Here is a 20855-nt window from a genome sequence, read left to right as displayed (position 1 = left end):
GGTAATAAATTTAATTAGCTACTTAACTTATGGAATTTCTGTAACTTTCCCTAAAGATATAGAGGAAAGAGAGATGAAAGATTGAGAAAGAAAGAAAGGGGGAGGAGAAAAGCTGTTAAAAAGGAAAAAAGGTCCATAAATAATTAAATATAAATATAAATGTCCAGTTAAAAAATGGCACGTGGTTAATTTAGTTAGTTTTAAATTATTTTTTTCTCTTCACTTGCATTTATCAAAAATATTTTTCTCTGCCACGTCAATCTTCTGGGGCTAAAAGGGGGTAAATAAATTCACTTTTAAGTGATACAGGTATGTATTAGGTCACTTCAATAGTTTAAGTGTGTTTGAATTTTTGGATATAGTTTAAGGTTGTTTTGGTGTCTTTTCCTTAGTATATAATCTACACAAATAATATGAATGATGTAGGTACGGGATGGTAAGGATGAAATTATGGAGGTGGAGGTGAAGATAAGGTGTGTTAGAGGATGAAGAGGATACAACTGATGTGAAATGTCACTTGTTATGTTTAAGAATAAGCTCGCATCATCGCATTATGTGATGATGCAAAGCGATGACTCTTTCGCTATGCATCGCTGATGCAAGCTAACCTTACAAAAGAGGGTGCATTACAAGATTATGCGAGATGCAAGATGCGAGTCAATGCAAGCGCCTCATGTTTATTTTATTTTTAGGGTCAAATTTAAACAAAAAAGAGTTGCTTCATGTTGATTTTATATTAGAGTCAATTTTAAATTGAAAAAAGAGTCCAGTGATGCGACTACTACTAGTATGATTTTCTAAGATTAACTTTGAAATCCACTGCTACAACTACCACTGTTGCGACTTCTTCTTTGGAAGAACAAGAAATTAGATATTGAAATATTATTAATTTAGAATTGATTTTCTTTCTTTTGTCTGGTTTGTTTTGCTATTGTGGTTTGCATCATTTTGTTGATTAGTTTTGCAACAAGTGTTTCGATGATCAAATCTGTGATTTTGGTGTTTAATTTAAACTTCTACTTATATTATCTTTAGTGTTGATTATATAATTGTTGTGGCCTTTTCAACCCTGTTTTACTGATTGGATGCTCTGTTTATTTTTTTTCTTTTAAATTGCGCTTCACTTCAATGCACTCGCATCGCTCCACGATTCGAGTAATGTGAGATGCAGAGCCCTATCGCTTTTTCCTGAATCTTTCCTGAACACTAGTCACTTGTGTAACTTGTTTTTCCTACTTCCACTCCCAATAGGGAAGTCATTTTCTTCAAACATTTTTTCTACTTCCACTTGGAAAGTAATTTTCCTCAACTTCGGAAGAAAAATAAATTGGAATAAACTCGACTCCGATACCATGCAAATTGCAGCTATTCTAGTTGAGCAATGAAGGAAGCCTTTAAATGAAATCCAGTAACCTTTATACTTTAGGAGTTGCAGAGAGAATTTGAGGAAGAGATGGCTCATTGTACCAATTCTTAGAGACTTGCATAAATGCACAGCAAAATCAGAGGTTAATTACACATTCACCGTGTCTTTCCCAACTGGTTTAAACAATTACAGATATGCCCTTTAGTGTTAAGCAATTATACCTACACTGCTAAACTACTCTTTAATAACACAATATATTATAATGTACAAACCAAAAAGATCTATAGAGAGAACTGGGAACTCCTTACATCACCATGGTTTTCAGGACTCGGGAGTCCCTTATCAGGCTGATACAACTTTTTGGTGAATGGCATCTGCAGTTTGCTTCTCACGTTTCTTCCACAAATACAAAGCTCTTCTAATTATGTTATCTGCAGAAAATCCTTCCGCATAAGCACTAATAGCCGTTAAGAGGCTAGTCAATTTCTCACCGCCATCCTGCATCCAAGCATCAGCACTAATTTAATTTTTTGACAATTTGCTGCCATGTAACCAGGAGGTCAAGGGTTCAAGTCATGGAAACAATCTCTGGCAGAAATGCAAGGTAAGACTGCATACAGTAGACTCTTGTGGTTTGGCCCTTTCTGGACTCTGCTCATATAGTGCCCCGGGCTGTCCTTTTTTTTCCTGAACTGATTTTATAGTGCTTGTCGCCAACTAAATAAATTTAAGCTTCAATACAACACACTTGTAGGAAAAACCTGTCATCGGACATAGAGCCAATCTTGGAAAATACAAGTAGCCCAAACAAGGTTTAGGCATCCGTCTAATCAAAACACTCACAACAAACACTAAGGATAGACAAGGCGCTTTTAAATGTATGAACTGCTCTAGCTGTTGTCAATGTGGACCTCGAAATTTACTGAATTGGGCAGACGCGAATGTAGAATTTCTAAAACATAGGTGCAACACCAAAAAAAGAAGGAAAAAATGTATTCAATGGGAATTGATCCCCCTAGTCCTCTAGGTAAATAACTCAATATTTAACCAAGTGCACCATTTGGCCTTCTTGTAGCATGGGCGCCAGCATATAATACTAAACCAATTTTAGAAAATATATTGACAAAAAATACATAGTTTTACGAAAAGACCATGTGTTCACGTGCCCGGTAATTTGGCCTAGAAATTCGCCCCAGGATTTGAAACATTTATTGTAGAGCAATGTGTAGTCATATTACAAGTAAAGTATTTACTCTTCCAAGGAGCAACAATCGGCTCAAAAGATTAACAACAAATATGGGGTAGAAGGCCAACATACTTTAGAATTAATAACTACGTTTGTATTAGTAATATGGTGCAAGAATTTTATAAGTTCAACTCCCTGAAGTCCCCTGTCCTCACTCTTGGAATTAGGAAACCACTTCAATATTTGCCACCCAGCACTAAGCAGTGCAAACTAGGATGGTTCGATGTTGGCACTCTCGTCAAAACTAAAAAATAGCTTACTAAACATCAACAAACATGGAGATAGTTCTAAGGATTTTGGTCTGTGAATTGTTGAGTTGCACCCATAGGCAGAATTTAGATTTCTAGGGGAAGAGCAGCAAACATTAAGATTGACTCACCTCTGGTTTCTCAAATATCAAGTCATCGGGTGCAAAAGGAACCATGTAGGATGGAAGATTACATCGTAGTATTGCCTGCAAAATTGACAGAAGTAGTTAGCTGGATGAATTTTGAGGTCAGAACAACATATTATAGGGAAAAAGCTACATACTAGATCCTTGCTTAATCTAGCCAGCTCAGCGTTGGATAGCAATGTCTGAAAGCAAATCAACCAGTCAAATTAGGAGTTATTTATCACTCACCTACTCTTCAAAACTAGAAGAATCAAAAATGTGGAAGGAATCATACAGAGACGGGAGGAATATGCATAATTCCATGACGAAATCATTAGCATAAACAAGAATAATCAACGAAGGAATACAAATATGTGCTTATCTTGAGATTAAAAGAAAAGAAAGCAAGAATTGCTGAAGATTGTTCTTATTGATCTCATGATTAAAAGGAGTTCCTTTTCAAGAAGAAACCAGGGAGCTACTTAAAACATATTGCCAAAATGACATTGTTAGAGGTATTATTATAGATCCTAACCCAAGGATAAATAAGATATTATTTCCTGAGGATGTCATTATATCATACTACAAGGTCAGTAAATAAATGTAAATTTTAATGATAAGTTTTATGAAAGAAATAATTATGAGAATTTTTGGCTGCTTCTTCTCAAAGAATGTGGTACATAACTACTTATGATGGAGGAGAAAGAGAAAAATACTAGGAGTTAAACAAACTAGCTAACTTATAATGAGCTATCCCAATAACAAGATTTGAGTAAATCAGTACAGAATAATACAAGCAGCAAACTGTTCGAATATGAGCAGGAATAGGAATAGTATATAGATTTCTAGTTGAAAAAGATTCTAATGTAGGGTCCTACTTGAAAAGGACTGGAATGTAGTGTCTATAAATAGGGTCTCAATGTAATAATGTAGGAACAACAATTCACTAATATTTTCTTATATTTCTCACATGGTAACAGAGCCTCTACGATCTTGGTAGAGAATCAAAGAGCTTCCGCTGCCGGCTATTACCCATATACTGCCTGTCTAGCCAATTATCATGTTAGCAAAAGTTGGCCCATCGTGCATCTTTCCGGTGGCTTCTCATATCTAATTTGCGAAGCACCGTGCATCCTTCCGGTGACTACTTTCTCATATCTAATTCGCGTAGCACCGTGCATCTTTCCGGTGACTACTTTCTCATATCTGATTTGCATAGCATCGTGCATCTCTCCAGACTACTTCTAATATTTAATTTGTGTAGTACCATGCATCTTTCGAGACTTCTTTCACATATTTGAGTTGCAAAGCACCATGCGTCTTTTCGGTGACTCATCAGTTCTAATTTGTGTAGTTCTGCGCGTCTTTCTCGTAACTTCTCGGATCTAATTTGTGTAGGGTCGTTCCATCATTCCTACCATATAATTTCATTTTTTTGTAGAGCGTGTTGTCATTCCGACCCTACCCATATAATTTCTCTTTTTTAGTAGGGTCGTACCATCATTTCGATCCTACCTATATAATTTCTATTTTCTAGTAAGGTTGTGCCATCATTCCGATCCTACCCATATAATTTCTCTTTCTCATTAGAGTTGTTCCATCATTCCGACCCTACCCATATAAATTTTTCTCATATTTTGACCATTTTTCAACGGTCAAATCTACTAGTCCAACAGCTTCGGTACTGTTCTGACACTTCCAGGCTTGTTCCAGCTAGTTTTTCCCGCAATTCTTTTTTTGCTAGGTTCACCCAATCCTTGCGATCCTTTCCATTAGTTTTGTTTTGGATTAAATTGTCGGAACCCTAATCCAATGACCTTTGTCAGTTTTCCAGTGAGATCTTTCGGACCCCTTTCGATTATTTCGATGAATTAGTACAACTTCTGCAAACATGTATTACTGATTTTGGTTTAGTCCTATGATTAAGTCTGAATCCTAAATGAGAAGATCAAAAAAAATCAAACATCACTTTGTCAAGAGATGGGCAAAGATTCCCATCACTGATTACCCAAGTTTATCATCAGAGGACTAAGCATATTGAGATTGATTGTCAATTTGCCAAAGAAAAAATACACTCGGGAAATATTGTTACAAAATTTGTGGAGTCGAGTGATAAACTTACAGATATCTTCATCAAATCCCTCACCGGTTCTCGCATTAACTATATCTGTAACAAGCTTGGTACTTATGACTTTTATGCACCAGCTTGAGGGGGAGTGTTAGAATATGAATAAGAATAGGAACAGTAAATAGAATCCTACTTGAAAAAGGATTCTAATGTAGTGTCCTACTTGGAAAGGGATTGGAATGTAGTGTCTATAAATAGGGTCTCGGTGTAATAATGTAGAAACAAAAATTCAATAATATTCTTCCCTAACATTTCTCAAACAAAAAATGGCCACTGATTTAGTTACTAGTAATATCCTAGATGAATCTTCTATTCTCCAACACTTTCACCAAAGCAGCTTGAGGATAGTTCCATGGCCAGCTTGCTTATCAAACTGTCGATTTGCTTCTTTTGTAGTCCTTTTGTAAGTAGATTAGTAATCTGATGGGCAGTTGATATGTATGGCATACTAGACAGCCCATTATCAAGTTTTTCTTGATTAAGTGCCTATCCGCTTCCGCATGTTTTGCTCAATCGTGAATAACCAGATTATGCGCAATATAGATTGTTGTTTTATTATCACAATATACTTAAAGATGAGAAAATTAAAAATCTTCAAAACTTCAAAGAATCATTTACTTCACATTTCACAAATCACATGAGCATTCCACAACTCCTGGGCATCTGGCAACCATATTTTGTTTAGTACTTTACAACTTCACAAAAGTTTCTCAGACAAAGGTTACAGCATCTAGAATTGGATCCTATATTAGTTATCCCAAATCGACATCAGCATACACTTCAGTTCATAGATGTCCATATCTTAGATAACTAGCCTTCTCCCCGAGCCCCTTACAAGTATCTCACAGTTTGCACACACCATCAAAGAGTTCCTTTCGTAGTTAATGCATGAATTCACTCACCAAGATTACTGCAAAAGTTATTTCTGGACGTGCATGAAACAAATTTACCATTTTCCTGACAAGCTTTTAAGCTTTTATTATCTGTTGAAATTTACTTTAGTTACTGCAGTAATTTTTAGCATAATGAGTGTAATAGCCAGCTTATTATTTCCTTTTAATGAAGGATTAATTGGTAATTATAACCGATAATTAATATTAATTAAGGAATTAAAAGGGGACAAGTCAAGAGACTTTTTCAATTTCACGGTACTAGGGCTATATATATGATCTTTTATCCTTGGGAAAACAGAAAGCAAAAAAGCGTACAAAAAAAAAAAAAAAGATCAGCAGAGAGTATCTAAGCTACGTTAGCAGGCATCTTTCACCAATAAGGTATGAAATTTGTTTATAGTTCTTTGGCATAGAATTCTGGAAAAAAAAAGTACATATTCCTTTCTTCCTACCCTTATTCTATTTGGAGCAAGGACTAGAATAATTCATATCAATATTGTGACTTGGGAAATATCAATGACTTGGTGAAGTAGTTGAATTATATAGAAAAGTTGGATGTTAAAAGATACTACAAAGTCACGTAATTCTTGGCAGTTTTGGTGTCGTATTCATTGAAAATGGATCACAACTCTAGTTAATGATTGGTTAGTTGTAATTTGGCTGCTGGTAAGTTTAATTGGAACCACAAGAACAGTTCGTCTTGAAAAAGATGGCATATCAAGATTCAAGTTTGGCAATTAGTTCACTGCTTGCCAAAAATTTCTGTGTTAACTTACTGATGGTGCAATTGCATTTTAATGGTAGGAGTACATAATTTGAGTAATTGGATTGAGCGATAGACTTTGATATTTTCCTTCCTCTGGAATTTTGCGGGATGATTGTTGATGGGGTACTGACTATATTAAACCCCTTTTTTGGTGTAGTTTAAGGTGCTTTGAGTTTTCGGGAGCATATTTTGATTTACTAGGAGGTGGTGCTTGAATTGTGCATTCGAGGTAAGTGAGACTTTAAGCTTTGATGCTTGCTTTTCAAATCTGCTTTATAAAAATTATATTTTTCTGCCCAGTCCATGTGTTGGGACAAGCCTGAACTTAGTAGAATTTATGGCCTTTGACTAACTGTGGATATGTATTTTGTGATGTGTATTGAGAATTATTTAGAGGTGAAATAGGAGGTGAGGTTGGGGCGTTTGAATATATTTTCTTTGCTGCCGTTATAGTCTCTAGGGACGTACATAGTTGTCGTAATATGTTAGGGGCATTACAGATGTTGTCGTAATATGTTAGGAGCTTGTACATGCTGCCGTAGTAGACTTTTTGGGGCATTACATATGCTGTCATGGACTTGTCGGGGTGCTAGGCCGATCACCTTCACTACCGTTTTTGACAAGTCGTAAGACTAGATTGAGTTGAGATATAGAGTGGCATTTTTTAACTTCCTTTTGGGTCTTATTAACATTACCTTATGAGAGATAATATGTACATACTATGTGTATTTTGTTGTGCCTTGTATTTTCTAACACTTGTTCTAGGGGTATTAAAGTAACGGGTCAAGGATCTTACTGGGTTATATTTATATAGCTCACTCTTTACTTGCATACTTGCAGATACGGTTGCGGAGAGAGGGGCTCGTGGTTGACTGTCTTTTCGTGTGGATTCTGTCGCTAAGGTGAGCCTTCGCATTGTTCGTGAAGCTATCACTCATCGTTAGTTATTTTTAGCCTATATTTCCGTTCGTTGGGTTTGCATGTCCAAAAGTTGAACTCATGTAACTCTGCTTAGATGCTCCGTGAACTTAGTGTGGGACTTGCGCTAGAGATTTGTTATCTAAACTATTGTCGTTTTCATAAATCGCTATGCGGTATCTTGTTGAATAACTACCCTGCGTTAATGATTTTTTCGTGTATGTGGAGTTGTATATGTTTTCATCTCAGTGTTTCTAGATATTGTGAATGTATAGAAAATTGATTCTCCCGGCAAGTGGTGTTGTCGGGAGCTAGTCACGCCTAGGGGTTATTTTGGGACGTGACAAAGTTGGTATCAGAGCCAAGGTTTTAGGTCCAGGGTCATGGAGCAATGTTTAGTAGATTCTTGTTCATGGGTATGTAGGCGCCCACACTTATGAACTTGAGGCTATGGAACATCTAGGAAGTTTCCCTTTTTTATTCATTATTCGTGCGTTGAGTTGAATTAAGTCTAACCTTTAAATATTGTTTCGCAGATGGTTAAAAGACGTGGTTCTTCCTCTGCTAGTCGATCTAATGCACCTGCTGGACGTGGTGCTGGACAGGATCCTACCCGTGGTGGTGGTCGAGTTGGGTCTCATCCAACTAGGCCTCGAACTAAGATGCAGACCGGTGCTCAGTCTGGAGTTGGGAATGGGGGCCAACCCCAAGTTGTGGCTTCTCAGCAAGCGTAGGACCAGGTTGATCGAGATACTCCAGCTGCAGTGCTAGTTGCTACACCTACTGTTACATTGCCAGCAGACATAATGGTAAGAATGTTGAATGTACTTGAGGCATTGGTGCCTAATCAGGGTCGAACTCCAGCTCCTCAAGCTACTTCGCAGACGCAAGCACAAGTTCAGTTAAATGTTACAACCTCTCAGGCACATCTACCAGTTGATCATTCGATTGCAGCTATAGGGCAACCCAAGGATCTGAAGAATTTCATGGATCTTAAGCCAACGGAGTTTGATGCTACACCGTCTTCTGTTGAGCCTCAAAAGTTTTTAGATCACTGCGAGAAGATACTGACTACTTTGGGACTGAAGGAGACTCGTGGTGTAGAATTTACTACTTTTCTGTTCTCAAGGTCTCCCGAGGCTTGGTGGACTTCTGTTTTGAGGGGTAGACAAGCAAGGCTACCACGAATCACTTGGCCAGAGTTTTCAGCTATGTTCTTGGACAGATTTATTCCCTTGAGCAAACAAGATGACATGAGATGCCAGTTTAATAAGTTACGACAGGGATCCATGACAGTCACTGAGTTCGAAGCTAAGTTTACTGAGTTGTCCAAGTAAGTTCTATCTCTAGTTGCAGATAAAAGGGAGAAAGTAAGAAGATTTGTGGATGGACTTGAGGCTCGTTATCGTGGTCCAGTGATACGCGATGTACGTAATGGATCCTATTCTGAGGTGTTTGACACTGCTCTCCGTTCCGAGTCCTACTATGAGATGGAAAGAATTAATCGAGAAAACAAGAAAGCACGTAACTCAGGTGGGTGTAGTGGTGCTCCGTCTGGGAGCAAGAGTGGTTTTCATTGGGGACAATCTAGGCCTATGCAGACAGAGTCAGTGGGCCAATTTACAAGGAATAGTTATCCAGCTAGACGGGGACGACAGCAGCAGACACAAAGGAATGGTAGCGGTTTCTTTCAGTCCGGGCAGCGTTCGAAATGTTCTAATTGTGGCAGGAATCATAGTGGACGTTGTTTTAGAGTTGGCGGTCCTTGTTATCTTCAAGCTATTCAGTCTTATGTTACTCCAATATTGAATAATTTGACTCGTAAGGCAATTTAGGATTTCTCTAAGACTAGATGATAAGAATCAGGTAACGTTAATAAACAAGAAAATAATGCGTAAGCAAAAACCCTACGATTAAAGACAAGAAATTAAAGATAGATGTAATTTGAGAATAAATCCCTAATTTCGAGATAAGTGCTAAGAACCCTAATTGATCTTAGTATTCAAAATTAGTGGATTAAGACTAATTATGATACTAACAGAGTCAATTAAAGAACTGAGATCCAAAGGTGATCTATACCCCTATTTCGAAGAAATTAAAGACAACAATCAGTATAAGACTAATCACCTTCTTTAATTAACTTTAACAGAAACCAAAGATATCAAGTTAAGAATTAATCTTACCTCCTAAAGAATCGTTCTTATAGGATTGCAAGATAAATCTCAAGTAGCCACACACAAAGGTGTAAATAAGAGAAACTCTCAATTAATAATAATATTGTCTGATTGAAAATAACAAAATACATCTCTATATACAGGAAACTTTTTATGGAAATAAATAAATCTAGGAAACTTTAAACTATGAAACTTTTAAACTAGGAAACTTTAAACTAGGTAACTTTTAAACTAGGAAACTTTAAACTAAGAAAGCAAAAGTTTCCGATTTTAATCAAAACCCATATGGGCCCAATCATCTACGTTTGGACTTGGACTTGAATCATGAAATATGTGTAGCTTGTAGCCCATGCTTCTCCAAAATTCTTGGACTCATTCTTGGGCTCTTCTTCCATCATAAGCATCTGCTTGATTCACATTAAAGCCCGTCAATTTTAATGCAAGTGGACCAGTCTGGATGCAGGACCCTATCATTCCCCTATCATTGAAAATAATTCATCCTCGAATTTGAATCTCGCAAAATCAAGAAGACTTACAATAGTGAACAACATCCATTACTTGAAAACAACAATGGTAGGAACAAAACAAGATAGTGACCATGTGTCTACTTAACCCAATAAATCCTTGCATGTATAAATACACTTTTATAAAGCATGTGGACATCATCATCTCAATAGAAAATTCTCTTCCTGGTATGAGCACAACAAAATTAATGTATGGATGACATGGGAGATGATATGTGCCTCTCCAATTTAACTCTTATCAATAAAGTGCTCTAAAGGGCTTGCCAAAGACGACATAAGATCAATAGAATATGCATCAAATTGAACACTTTTATGATTTAGCCAAGCATCCTTGATTACACTTCCCAAAGATTTTTCCACGTAAAACCTATTCACATCAGTGTAAGAATTAAGAGTGTAGTTCATCACCTCCAGAAAACCTTAGGTGTTCTAGGAATCCCACGATTGTGAATAAACCAATCATACACACTGTATTTGGTCTTATATGACAAAATAACACCACCTTGTTCCTTTTGCATGAGCATTAGATTCACAACTGTATTTTTGATCTTTTTGTGACGAGTCTTATCTTGAACAGATCCAAAACAATTCTTTTTACCTTTATACTTCTCATCAACATGCACTTGCTCAATGGGATATTTAGTTTGGACCACCTTAGGAATAAGTTTGCTCGATGGGATATTTAGTTTGGACCACCTTAGGAATAAGTTTATTCAATGATGATTTTTTATGCAAATTTTCCCATGAGTATCTGAAAAAGAGTCAAAACAACTAAAAGAAGAAGTAGGAATGTTAGAGTTAGAATAAGAAATAACTTTATTCAAATTCTCGTTTTTCTCTCTCTACCTCACGATCATCCCTCTCGTTTTTACTCTCATGATCATCTCTCTTTTTGATACAAGTCAAGAGGGCATCATAGCTTTCGATGACACCATAGGAGGCCAATGCATAAGACTCAAGCTTGGGGCTTGCCTTCGATGCCTAACCAAGAGAACAAGCATTGAAGTGTCAAGAAAGACTTAAAACACTCCAAAGACGCCCCATGTATACATTCCAAGGTCGCCCCTTTTGTAAAGCCTCATTAAGGGCCTTTTGGTCTTTTATTATGTAATAAGTTTAGGACAAGATAGCTCCTCTTAGTTCATTTTTCAAAAACTTGGATGAATATTTTGAGAATACTCTTACAAGTGTGGATTCACTTGTGGCAACGTGGAATCGTTGTGTTGGTTACCCGTTTAGAAATGAGGGTTGAGGGTTGCTTGGGGATTTTGGTTCCCTTGAGGTCTTCGTAAGAGTGTGGTGTTGTTATTGTGGGTCTTAGGGGTTCTAGTGTTTGAAACACACTTTAGTTCCTAAAGTTTGTTATAGTGTATGTCTCATTATCTATCCTTTTCTATATTGCAAATCGTTAGTGTTGTTCTTGTTGTCTTGTAATCGGCTTGTGTTTGCTCCTTTAGTGTTGTTGTTCATCTTGTTATGTTGTGTTGTCTAGTTTGTGTCATTTGGTGTCAAGAGCAAGGCTTGATTTTGTTCCAACACAATCACTCTTGGGATTGTTGCCTAGAAAATCGAAAAAAAAAAAAGTGTCCAAATCCGAAAATCTCACCAAAAATAGTTGTTCATGTTTTGTGTCTTGACCGAAATTGTTGTTCTTGTTTTTGTTCCTTGGCCAAAAGTTTGAACTTAGATCTAGGAGTCTTTTGTGTGTCTTGATTGTTTCTAGTGTTAGGTTCTTCTCCACTAACACTATTTGAGTCTAGATCTAAATCTTGAGCTTGAAAAACGTGTTGTTGTTCTTAGTTGTTGAGGATTGGTGGCTTGAAAAACGTGTTGTTGATGTTTGTTGTTGAAGATTTCAGCTTGAACATGTGTTGTTGATGTTTGAGGGACCAACGTACACCTAGAACTTCAAATTTCAAAAGTGGTGTTCTTGGTGTTCTTCACTATCTTCATGTCTTGTTGAAGAAGAGTCTTCAATAGTGGTGGTTTTGATCTAAAAACAAAGAAGAGAGAAGGTGTGGTCTTGTTAGTCTTGAAACATATTCCAAGACTATTACAAAAGAATAAAGGGGACCAAAAACTTTCAAAAAGTCTTATTACCAAAAGGGAGAAAGGGGTCTTCCCAAGACTTACCAAAGAGAAAAGGGGAACAAAGACTTTCAAAAGGTGTTTTGCCAAAAAGGTGTAAAGAAAAGTAAGTCTTTTTGAACATTGAAAAGCCTCCAAGTCTTGTTTCCCTCCCAAAACCGAAAATCCACCCTTCCAATTGAATATTGATCAAAACAAATTGAAGACAAGAAATTTTTTCAACTTTTCAACAATTTTCAACAACCAATCCAAGGCTGCCACGTCATCACCCTCCAAAAACGACCTAAGCTCAAAATTTCAAATTTATTAGTTTCTTTTCTTGTTCCTTTAGCTTCATTTATTGATTTTAGTACTAATTAGCAACTAGTAATCTTCTACTTAGTTGTGGGTTAGTTGTTTGAGTCTGTTTCTTTCGTATTACCTTTCTTTGTGTGCTTTTATCATTTTTGATTCGTTGTAGTTTCTTGATTCATGTTCTTACGTAATTTTGTTTATTTGAGTCTTTCAAACAAGAGTTCACTCCGACCTCGAGCCACAATTGGTACCATGTAATCTCATTGGAGTATAAATGAGATACCAACACTTGCGACGCCAATTGAGTGACTTTGCAAAGATGTGAGCTTGAGAGTTTATGAGGTTGTTTTCTTTCTAACATTAACTTGTTTGCTGTTTTATTTGGTTTAGCATTTCTTAATTGCTACAATGGCTCAAGAAGGTGAAACAACTCACACCTTGGAGAACAACTAACCAATGCTATGTTAGTTGCCATCATGGAGAAGCTTGATGCTATGAATAGCCGATTGGATAACATGATAAATCGTCAAGACTTCCCTAAGTTTACCCTTTCCAATCCACCAAATTGTAAAGCTTCCTTGAGTGGACATGCTTCAAATGAGCTACAAGGTAATCAAACTAACTCTTGCACTCTAGTAAATGAGGCTAGTAGCCAACTAAGTGTGAAAGATAGTTTATCTTTAAGTGAGCCTAATGTCTCCTTACTTCATGATGATAATGTACAACTTGAAAGCGTGGAAACACTAGTTGATCCTTATGATGACAAAATTGACTCTTCTAGTAAGGGCAATTTGTGTCCACCTAGTGTTGAAACCATTGAGATAAGTGATAGTACATTGTCTTGTGGAGATAATGTGGACCAACTTGTGTGTGAACATATCCCACCACTTGGGGATGTTTGTGAAGTGTTTAAAGGGCCTCATGAATGGTGATGTTGAAAATGTTGGTCAAAGGAATCGGAGTGACCCTCTAATTGCCTTTGTTGATGATCATGCTAGTATAGAGGGTGTAAATGATTGTCTTGGTGGTAATCGTGGGGAAAGAAGTGCTTCCTAAACCCACCCATATCCATGGACACTCTACCCATTTGATCCCCTTGATCATTTGAAGTATGGTGGTTACTGTAATGACCCTTCAGGTCATATTCCATATTTATGCTTATCTTCACCGTTTGAGCTTCTCCATAGCTGCCCCAAGTCATTTATGACTTACTGGGACTGAGGGTTCGATTACCGGGCAGTTCGTTTGGTTTTTAGAGTCAATTCCCCGTTTAGAAGTCTTCGTTGGTTCCAAATGGCCACCGATTAAAAACTTTAGCGAAACGATCTCGGATGAAAATTTTGACTGCGCCAGCATACCGGAAATATCAATTTTAGTCTAGGTAGACCTTTGGCTCGGGTCCCAATGCACCCGAGCTCATATGTGAACCCCACTTTTTGCCTAAACGACCTTGTATGGAAGTTTTGATGATTCCAATGGATTTGAATTGTGGTTTACACTCAAATTTCACTATTGGATCATATATATTGGGTTCCGGATGAGTTCCGAGGGTCAAAAACAAGTTTTTGACTTTGCTGTCACAGGGTACCGCGTCTGTTCGCCGAAGGGGTCTATAAATAGATCCAAGGTCGCAATTTTGGGGATTTTCTTTCACATTTGAGAACCTAAAACCTTAAATAGGTATGATAACTCGAAATTGAGTCTTGTGGATGTCTAGGGAGCTTGGTAAACATCTTTTATCATGATTATCATCCGGATTAAGGTAAGATTTCATCACTTTATTAGTGAATTTCATTGTTCTTGACCCAAAACCCCAATTTAGCTTCGGTCTTGATTTAGCCCCAAATTTCATTTGTTTGCACCCATCAATTGAGGGTTATGCTTCCTTGGTGGTAGATGAGATTGGGTTGACCTCGGAAACGCGATTTTCGTATGTAGGACCCACTTGGGGTTTTTGGTGTCATTTTTAGACCCGAAGCACAATAGTGCAATATGGGTATCGTTAGACTCGTATTGATGAGTAGATTACATTTTTGATAGTGTGATAGCATTTTGGGGATTGTGAAGTGAAGACGAGCATGTGGTGCTTGAAGTGTGATTTTGCGGTTTAGCCTTAAGGCAGGCTTCTGTCTACTCTTCTTCATGGATGATGTATGATATATATTGCGTGTGAATGTGAATGTTAAGATTGATATTGGATAGAATGACTTAGTATTGATTATACATATAAGTTTGGGGATTAGATGGGGGTTTTGACCCGTAGGTTGAATTACTTAATACCCTTGTAGAATGCTATTGTCTTCTCCCTAGTTTGGGTAAATTTGTAGTATGGATATGATATAATGTTATGCACGGAATATGTTTTTAGCATTTGAAGCATGATTTGTATATTTAGCCTTATTGGGCTAGTGTGATAGTTTTGGAACCGTAAATTTGGTAAGAGTTGACTTGAGCACCCTTGTTTCTAGTCGAAGTTACTATCTTAGGCGTTAATATGGCTTGCTTGACATCTAGAGGATGAACTAGATACCTTAGCCTAGTTTGGAGCATAGTATGCCTAATTATAAAAATTATGGATTAGAAATGAGATCATCTGGCCCACTTAGGCCAAGATTTGTGTTACGCCTTGTGGGCTTAGTTGTGGATAGTAGACCTAGTTGAGACTAATGAGCCTTATTTATGAGAATTACTTGGTGAATTGATAAATTGTGATGATTTTCGTCGGATTATGATTAGTGACCCATAGAGATGCATTTTCCTCTTTATTATGATATTTGGCCCATAGAGATGCATTTTCTTCTTAATTATGATATTTTTCCTATAGAGATGCATTTTCTTCTTTATTATGATATTTGGCCCATAGAGATGCATTTTTCTCTTAATTATGATATTTTGCCCATAGAGATGCATTTTCCTCTTAATTATGATATTTTGTCCATAGAGATCCATTTTTCTCTTTATTATGATATTTGGCCCATAGAGATGCATTTTCCTCTTAATTCTGATATTTTGGCCATAGAGATGCATTCTCTGAATTATGATATTTAGCCCATAGAGATGCATTTTTCTCTTAATTCTGATATTTTGCCTATAGAGATGCATTTTCCTCTTAGTTATGATATTTGGCCCACAGAGATGATTTTCCTCTTAGGGTGCGTTTGGTATGATGGAAAATGTTTTCTGGAAAATATTTTCCTATTTTTCCTTATTTGGTTGCAATAAAATGTTTGGAAAATATTTTCCACAACAACTCATTTTCCTCAAATTGAGGGAAAATGACTTCCCTCATGGGTAAAGGAAAGTCATTTTTCAAAAAATGACAAATGTGACTTATGACTTCACCCTCACTCCTCTTCCCCACCCCAATAACACTCATATTCAAATGACTCAAAAAATTCATATTTCTCAAAAATTTACATTACTCGAAAATATTTTTCACTGTGCTTTGCTTCAATTTTTCACTGCTTGAAATAAAAAATAGTGAAGCCCAAATTTTTTCCATTTCCAATGTTCGTTGAATGTATTGTTATTTTCATATGCATTGAGGAAAACTTACCTATGTTTTGCTAATTGCATATTTCATTTTGTCATCAATGTAACTTGTTTCACGAGGTTGAATAAACTTGTCGTTCCGTTATATTTCTATTGATTGTAGTATCTTGAGATTGTCCTGACAAAATATTGAAAATTATCTTCTATATTTGCTAATTAATAGTTGCTTAAATTTAGTGATTGTAATATTTTAGTATTCGATATTGATATTATTTGTTATGCTTAAATTAGTTCTTACAAATTGTTGAGTTGCTAGAGGCACTGATATACTAGTTAACAGTTAGTAGTATTTTCTAAAAAAATATTTTTTCACTCTCCAATCAAACACTAGAAAATATTTTTCTAAAAAATAGTCTCTACTTACCAACCAAACACCATAAAATATTTTTCAAAAAATATTTCCCACTCACCAACCAAACATGAGAAAATAAGTAGAAAACCAACTTATTTTTCATAAAACATTTTCCAAGAAAACATTTTCCACGGAAAATATTTTTCATCATACCAAACACACCCTTAGTTATGATTATTGAGCTTACAGAGACGATTTTCCTCTTGGTCATGATGCATAACCTATAGATATGAGATGTCTAATAGAGGCGATATGCTTGTTGATATTATGCCTCCTAGATGTGAGATGCCTCCTAAATGTGAGATAATTATAGATATGCTATGGTTTATAAATATGATTATTGATATGAGTTCCGAATATGTATATGGGCCTACGACCATGATTATGATGTTGTGATTATTCCAGATAAATTAATGGGCCAAGGGTTGTGTTATGGTACTGATTAAATATCCAAGAAGTGTTTATCATTGTAAATGATGTGATTGCGATTTATGAATATAAATATGAATATGTTTGTATACACATCTCTCCGGTATGGGATGGAGAAAGATGCGGTATGATGCTTATTATTCCATTGATTGAATATTGTTGATGGCATGCATAGGTTTGGTACGTTCATGATTATTTATCATTATAAATGATGTGATTATAGCCGAAATATGATCTTATGATTTTTCTTCTTGTTAGATGGTTAAGCTATGTGGTAACTAGTTGTCTATTAGCTAACTATTGCACTTGATGGCTAGGAAACTAATGTATTAGTTAATGAATTTTGCTTAGTTGGAACATGGTAGCTAATGATGGTCAGTTAATGAATGATGTCATTTAATCAAAGATGGTTAGGCGACAAGTAGTAATGTGTTGTCTAGTACTGATTAACAAAATAGGATGAATAGATGATAATAATGAATGGTCGATAAATGACGATTTTGGTCTAATGATGAACCTAGACTAGATGTTAGATGTTGTCTATTAAATGAATAGTGGTTAGTTGTTATCCCGTGAAGAAGGATTATGTGAAGGATAATGTTTAGGATAATAATTAGAGGTTATGTGATGACTAGCGAACTAGCGGTTTAATAATAAGAAATGTTGGTTAGCTAATAACGAGTAATTGGGATGTATTGATAAGATAGATATCTTTACGGTTATGAGTATATCAGCTTGCATCTATGCACCTATCATATGCCTATATTTATGTGTCGAGAGTTATGATGATACATTGATACTCGGCAAGGCTGGAGGATATTATGATGATATTGATACCCGGTTCAAGTCCAGAGGATACTATTGAGATGATATTGATACCCGTAAGGCCGGAAGATACTATGATGATATTGATACCCCGGTTCGAGTCCGGAGGATACTATTGAGATGATATTGATACCCGGCAAGGCCGGAGGATATTGTGATAATATTGATACCCGATTCGAGTCCGGAGGATACTATTGAGATGATATTGATTCCCGGTGAGGCAGGAGATTGATGACGATGATGATGGTCCTGATGAGGACAGTTATGATGCATTGTGATATTAATGGTATATTTTGCATTCATTCCTGCATGCGCATCGCCAATCACCAGTATGCACCTATGTCTATCAGCTGGTATGGAACGATTGCATAGATATGGGTGAAGAATATGCCTTGTGTTAGTATATATTGATTGAACCTTCCGAGTCTGGGGCGGTGGGGGTACGCATAGGCTCGGCTATGTATTTGGTTGTCCGAAGTAGCCGGTTATTTACGATGCTATTGATATTGTTATTATCATGGTTATAATCATTATTATGGCTAGCTTATGACAGATTGGTCATGGATCCGGTATTGGGATTGAGGTATGTCTTCAACCTTTGCTATCTTATGATTACATTACTATGCACGATTATTCTATGTCTAGCCATATGGATTAGAAATCTTGAGTATATTGGTATTGAATCCTGATAGTCTTATAAGGAGGTCTTAAAATGAGAACATGACGATCTAGGTTATGTTTGAGATGACCTCCTGTTTATATGTATTATATATATATATATATATATATATATATATATATATATATATATATATGGCTATATGAAGTCATCGGATATCCCTTTCTTCGTTGTTCATATTGTATAGTCGTTCCTTCGCCTTGTATATTACAATATATCTTTCTTTTGCTCTTTATCTATATATTGACCTGGGATATACGGTATAGCTTTGGCATATATTGAATGTAGCTGGAATAAGATAGTTCACCTTGATACTTCCTTAGTCTTATTATGTTAGACTCTTGGACATGAAGAGGATAGTTGTCCCTTGTTATTCTCATTGACTTATTACATGATTTATCGACTCTTGGTTGTAGTTTCCATTCTGTTTATATGTTGTATATATCTACCTTATCTTTGGAGCTCAGTTGGCAGTTGCCTACTGAGTACCATTCGTTTGGTACTCATACTACACCTCTGCAGCCTGCAGATCATACTACGAGTTATCGCCGTTGATGTGTGCATCGTGTGGAGTAGCCCTGATTCGGAGACTTAGAGTGAGCTCTTGACGTTCGGAGTATTACTTATCTCTCTCTTATGTATTAGACTAGCCTCTAAGTTGTATTCAGAGGTAAGTTGAATCAGTGTATTTCTCCTTGATATATCACTTTTGTACTCTTATTATGTTTAGAAGCTCTTGTACTGATATCACCAGGTTTTGGGATTCATTTATATATTGATCTTTATCTCATATATTCCGCATTCTTTTTCTTATGTTATTAAGTACTCCGTTACTAGCCGTTCCGGACTACAGGTTGGCTTGCCTACTGGTGGGTTATGGTAGGCGCCATCATGACCTGAAAAGTTGGGTCGTGACAGTTACATGATTTGTCTTGTGTCTTGGTATCATGATGACATTTACCCTAGAGTAGACAATGCTATAAAGACATTTGCTTTAAAGTCCTACCTAGACGGTATTGATGCCTCTCGGAATGTCTTGAATGTGCATAAAATATGTGGCTTCCCTATTCCGGATGGCAAGTTCATTTGTTGTTCCAAGAAGAGTTTATGGTTTCCACTTGATAAACAACTCTTGTTCATTGCTTCTTGTCACACTTATTTGGATAGACTAGTTGATTCTTTCTTGGAAGGTTGTTCCTCCTTAAAGACTCGTTGCTTCCACCCTTAGTTGTTCCAACTTGTTATAATTTGCTTGGTTATGTTGTTAATGGAACTCACTAAAGGGAAATTCTTTATGATTTTCACAGCTGGCTCTATGTGAAGTATGTGCAGCCTTGGCATGATGCTATGATTGTTTGTACTAACCCTAACCCTCTGCCATGAGGAGTTTGTGCATGTTTGTCCTTCCTTTGATTTTGCAAGGTTCGAATTTGAGGTCAAATCCTTTTCAAGAAGGGGAGGATGATACGAGTCAAGGGGGCATCAAAGCTTTTGATGACACCGTGGGAGGCTAACGACTCAAGCTTGGGGCTTGCCTTCGATACCTAACCAAGAGAACAACCATTGAAGTGTGAAGAAAGACTTCAAATACTCCAAAGCCGCCCCATGTATACACTCTAAGGCCACCCCTTTTGTAAAGCCTCATTAAGGGCCTTTTGGTCTTTTATTATGTAATAAGTTTAGGACAAGACTTTAAATAGCTCCTCTTAGTTTATTTTTCAAAAACTTGGATGAATATTTTGAGAATACTCTTAAGAGTGTCTTAACAAGTTTGGAATCACTTGTGCAAGTGTGGATTCACTTGTGGCAACGTGAAATCGTTGTGTTGGTTACCCATTTAGAAACGAGGGTTGCTTGGGGATTCCGGTTCCCTTGAGGTCTTCGTAAGAGTGTAGTGTTGTTATTGTGGGTTTAGGGGTTCTACTGTTTGAAACACACTTTAGTTCCTAAAGCTTGTAATAGTATATGTCTCACTATCTATCCTTTTCTTTATTGCAAATCGTTGGTGTTGTTCCTGTTGTCTTGTAATCGGCTTGTGTTTGCTTCTTTAGTGTTGTTGTTCATCTTGTTATCTAGTGTTGTGTTGGTTGGTATGTATCACTTTTCTTTTCTCTCAACCTCACTTGATATTCCATTCTCTTCACACAACACAACCTTTTTTCTTTCCTCTCTTGGAATATCAACATGCACTCCCTTACTCTTCCCATTATTTTTTCTCTCAAAATTTTTCATTGCTTCTTTCACACGT

General features: G+C 36.6%; 1 protein-coding gene across 8 annotated transcripts in view; it reads right to left on the bottom strand.

The window, feature by feature from the left end:
- Positions 1-1461: 1461 nt before the first annotated feature.
- Positions 1462-20855, bottom strand: part of LOC107863667 (flap endonuclease Xni) — a 93185-nt gene continuing 73791 nt past the window's right edge. For all 8 annotated transcript variants that reach the window (XM_016709702.2, XM_047408134.1, XM_016709703.2 and 5 more), the window contains 3 exons: positions 3144-3188; positions 2992-3066; positions 1462-1864 (listed from right to left, as the gene is read on the bottom strand). In XM_016709702.2, coding sequence (XP_016565188.1) covers positions 1709-1864; positions 2992-3066; positions 3144-3188 — 276 coding nt within the window. In that variant the 3' untranslated portion in view covers positions 1462-1708. The remainder of the gene's footprint in view (positions 1865-2991; positions 3067-3143; positions 3189-20855) is intronic.

The sequence above is a fragment of the Capsicum annuum genome, chromosome 3 (genome assembly GCF_002878395.1).
Source record: "Capsicum annuum cultivar UCD-10X-F1 chromosome 3, UCD10Xv1.1, whole genome shotgun sequence".
In the NCBI taxonomy this organism is placed as follows: Eukaryota; Viridiplantae; Streptophyta; class Magnoliopsida; order Solanales; family Solanaceae; genus Capsicum; species Capsicum annuum.
Note: the sequence above shows the minus strand (reverse complement) of the source record. Positions and strands in the feature narration are given on the sequence as shown.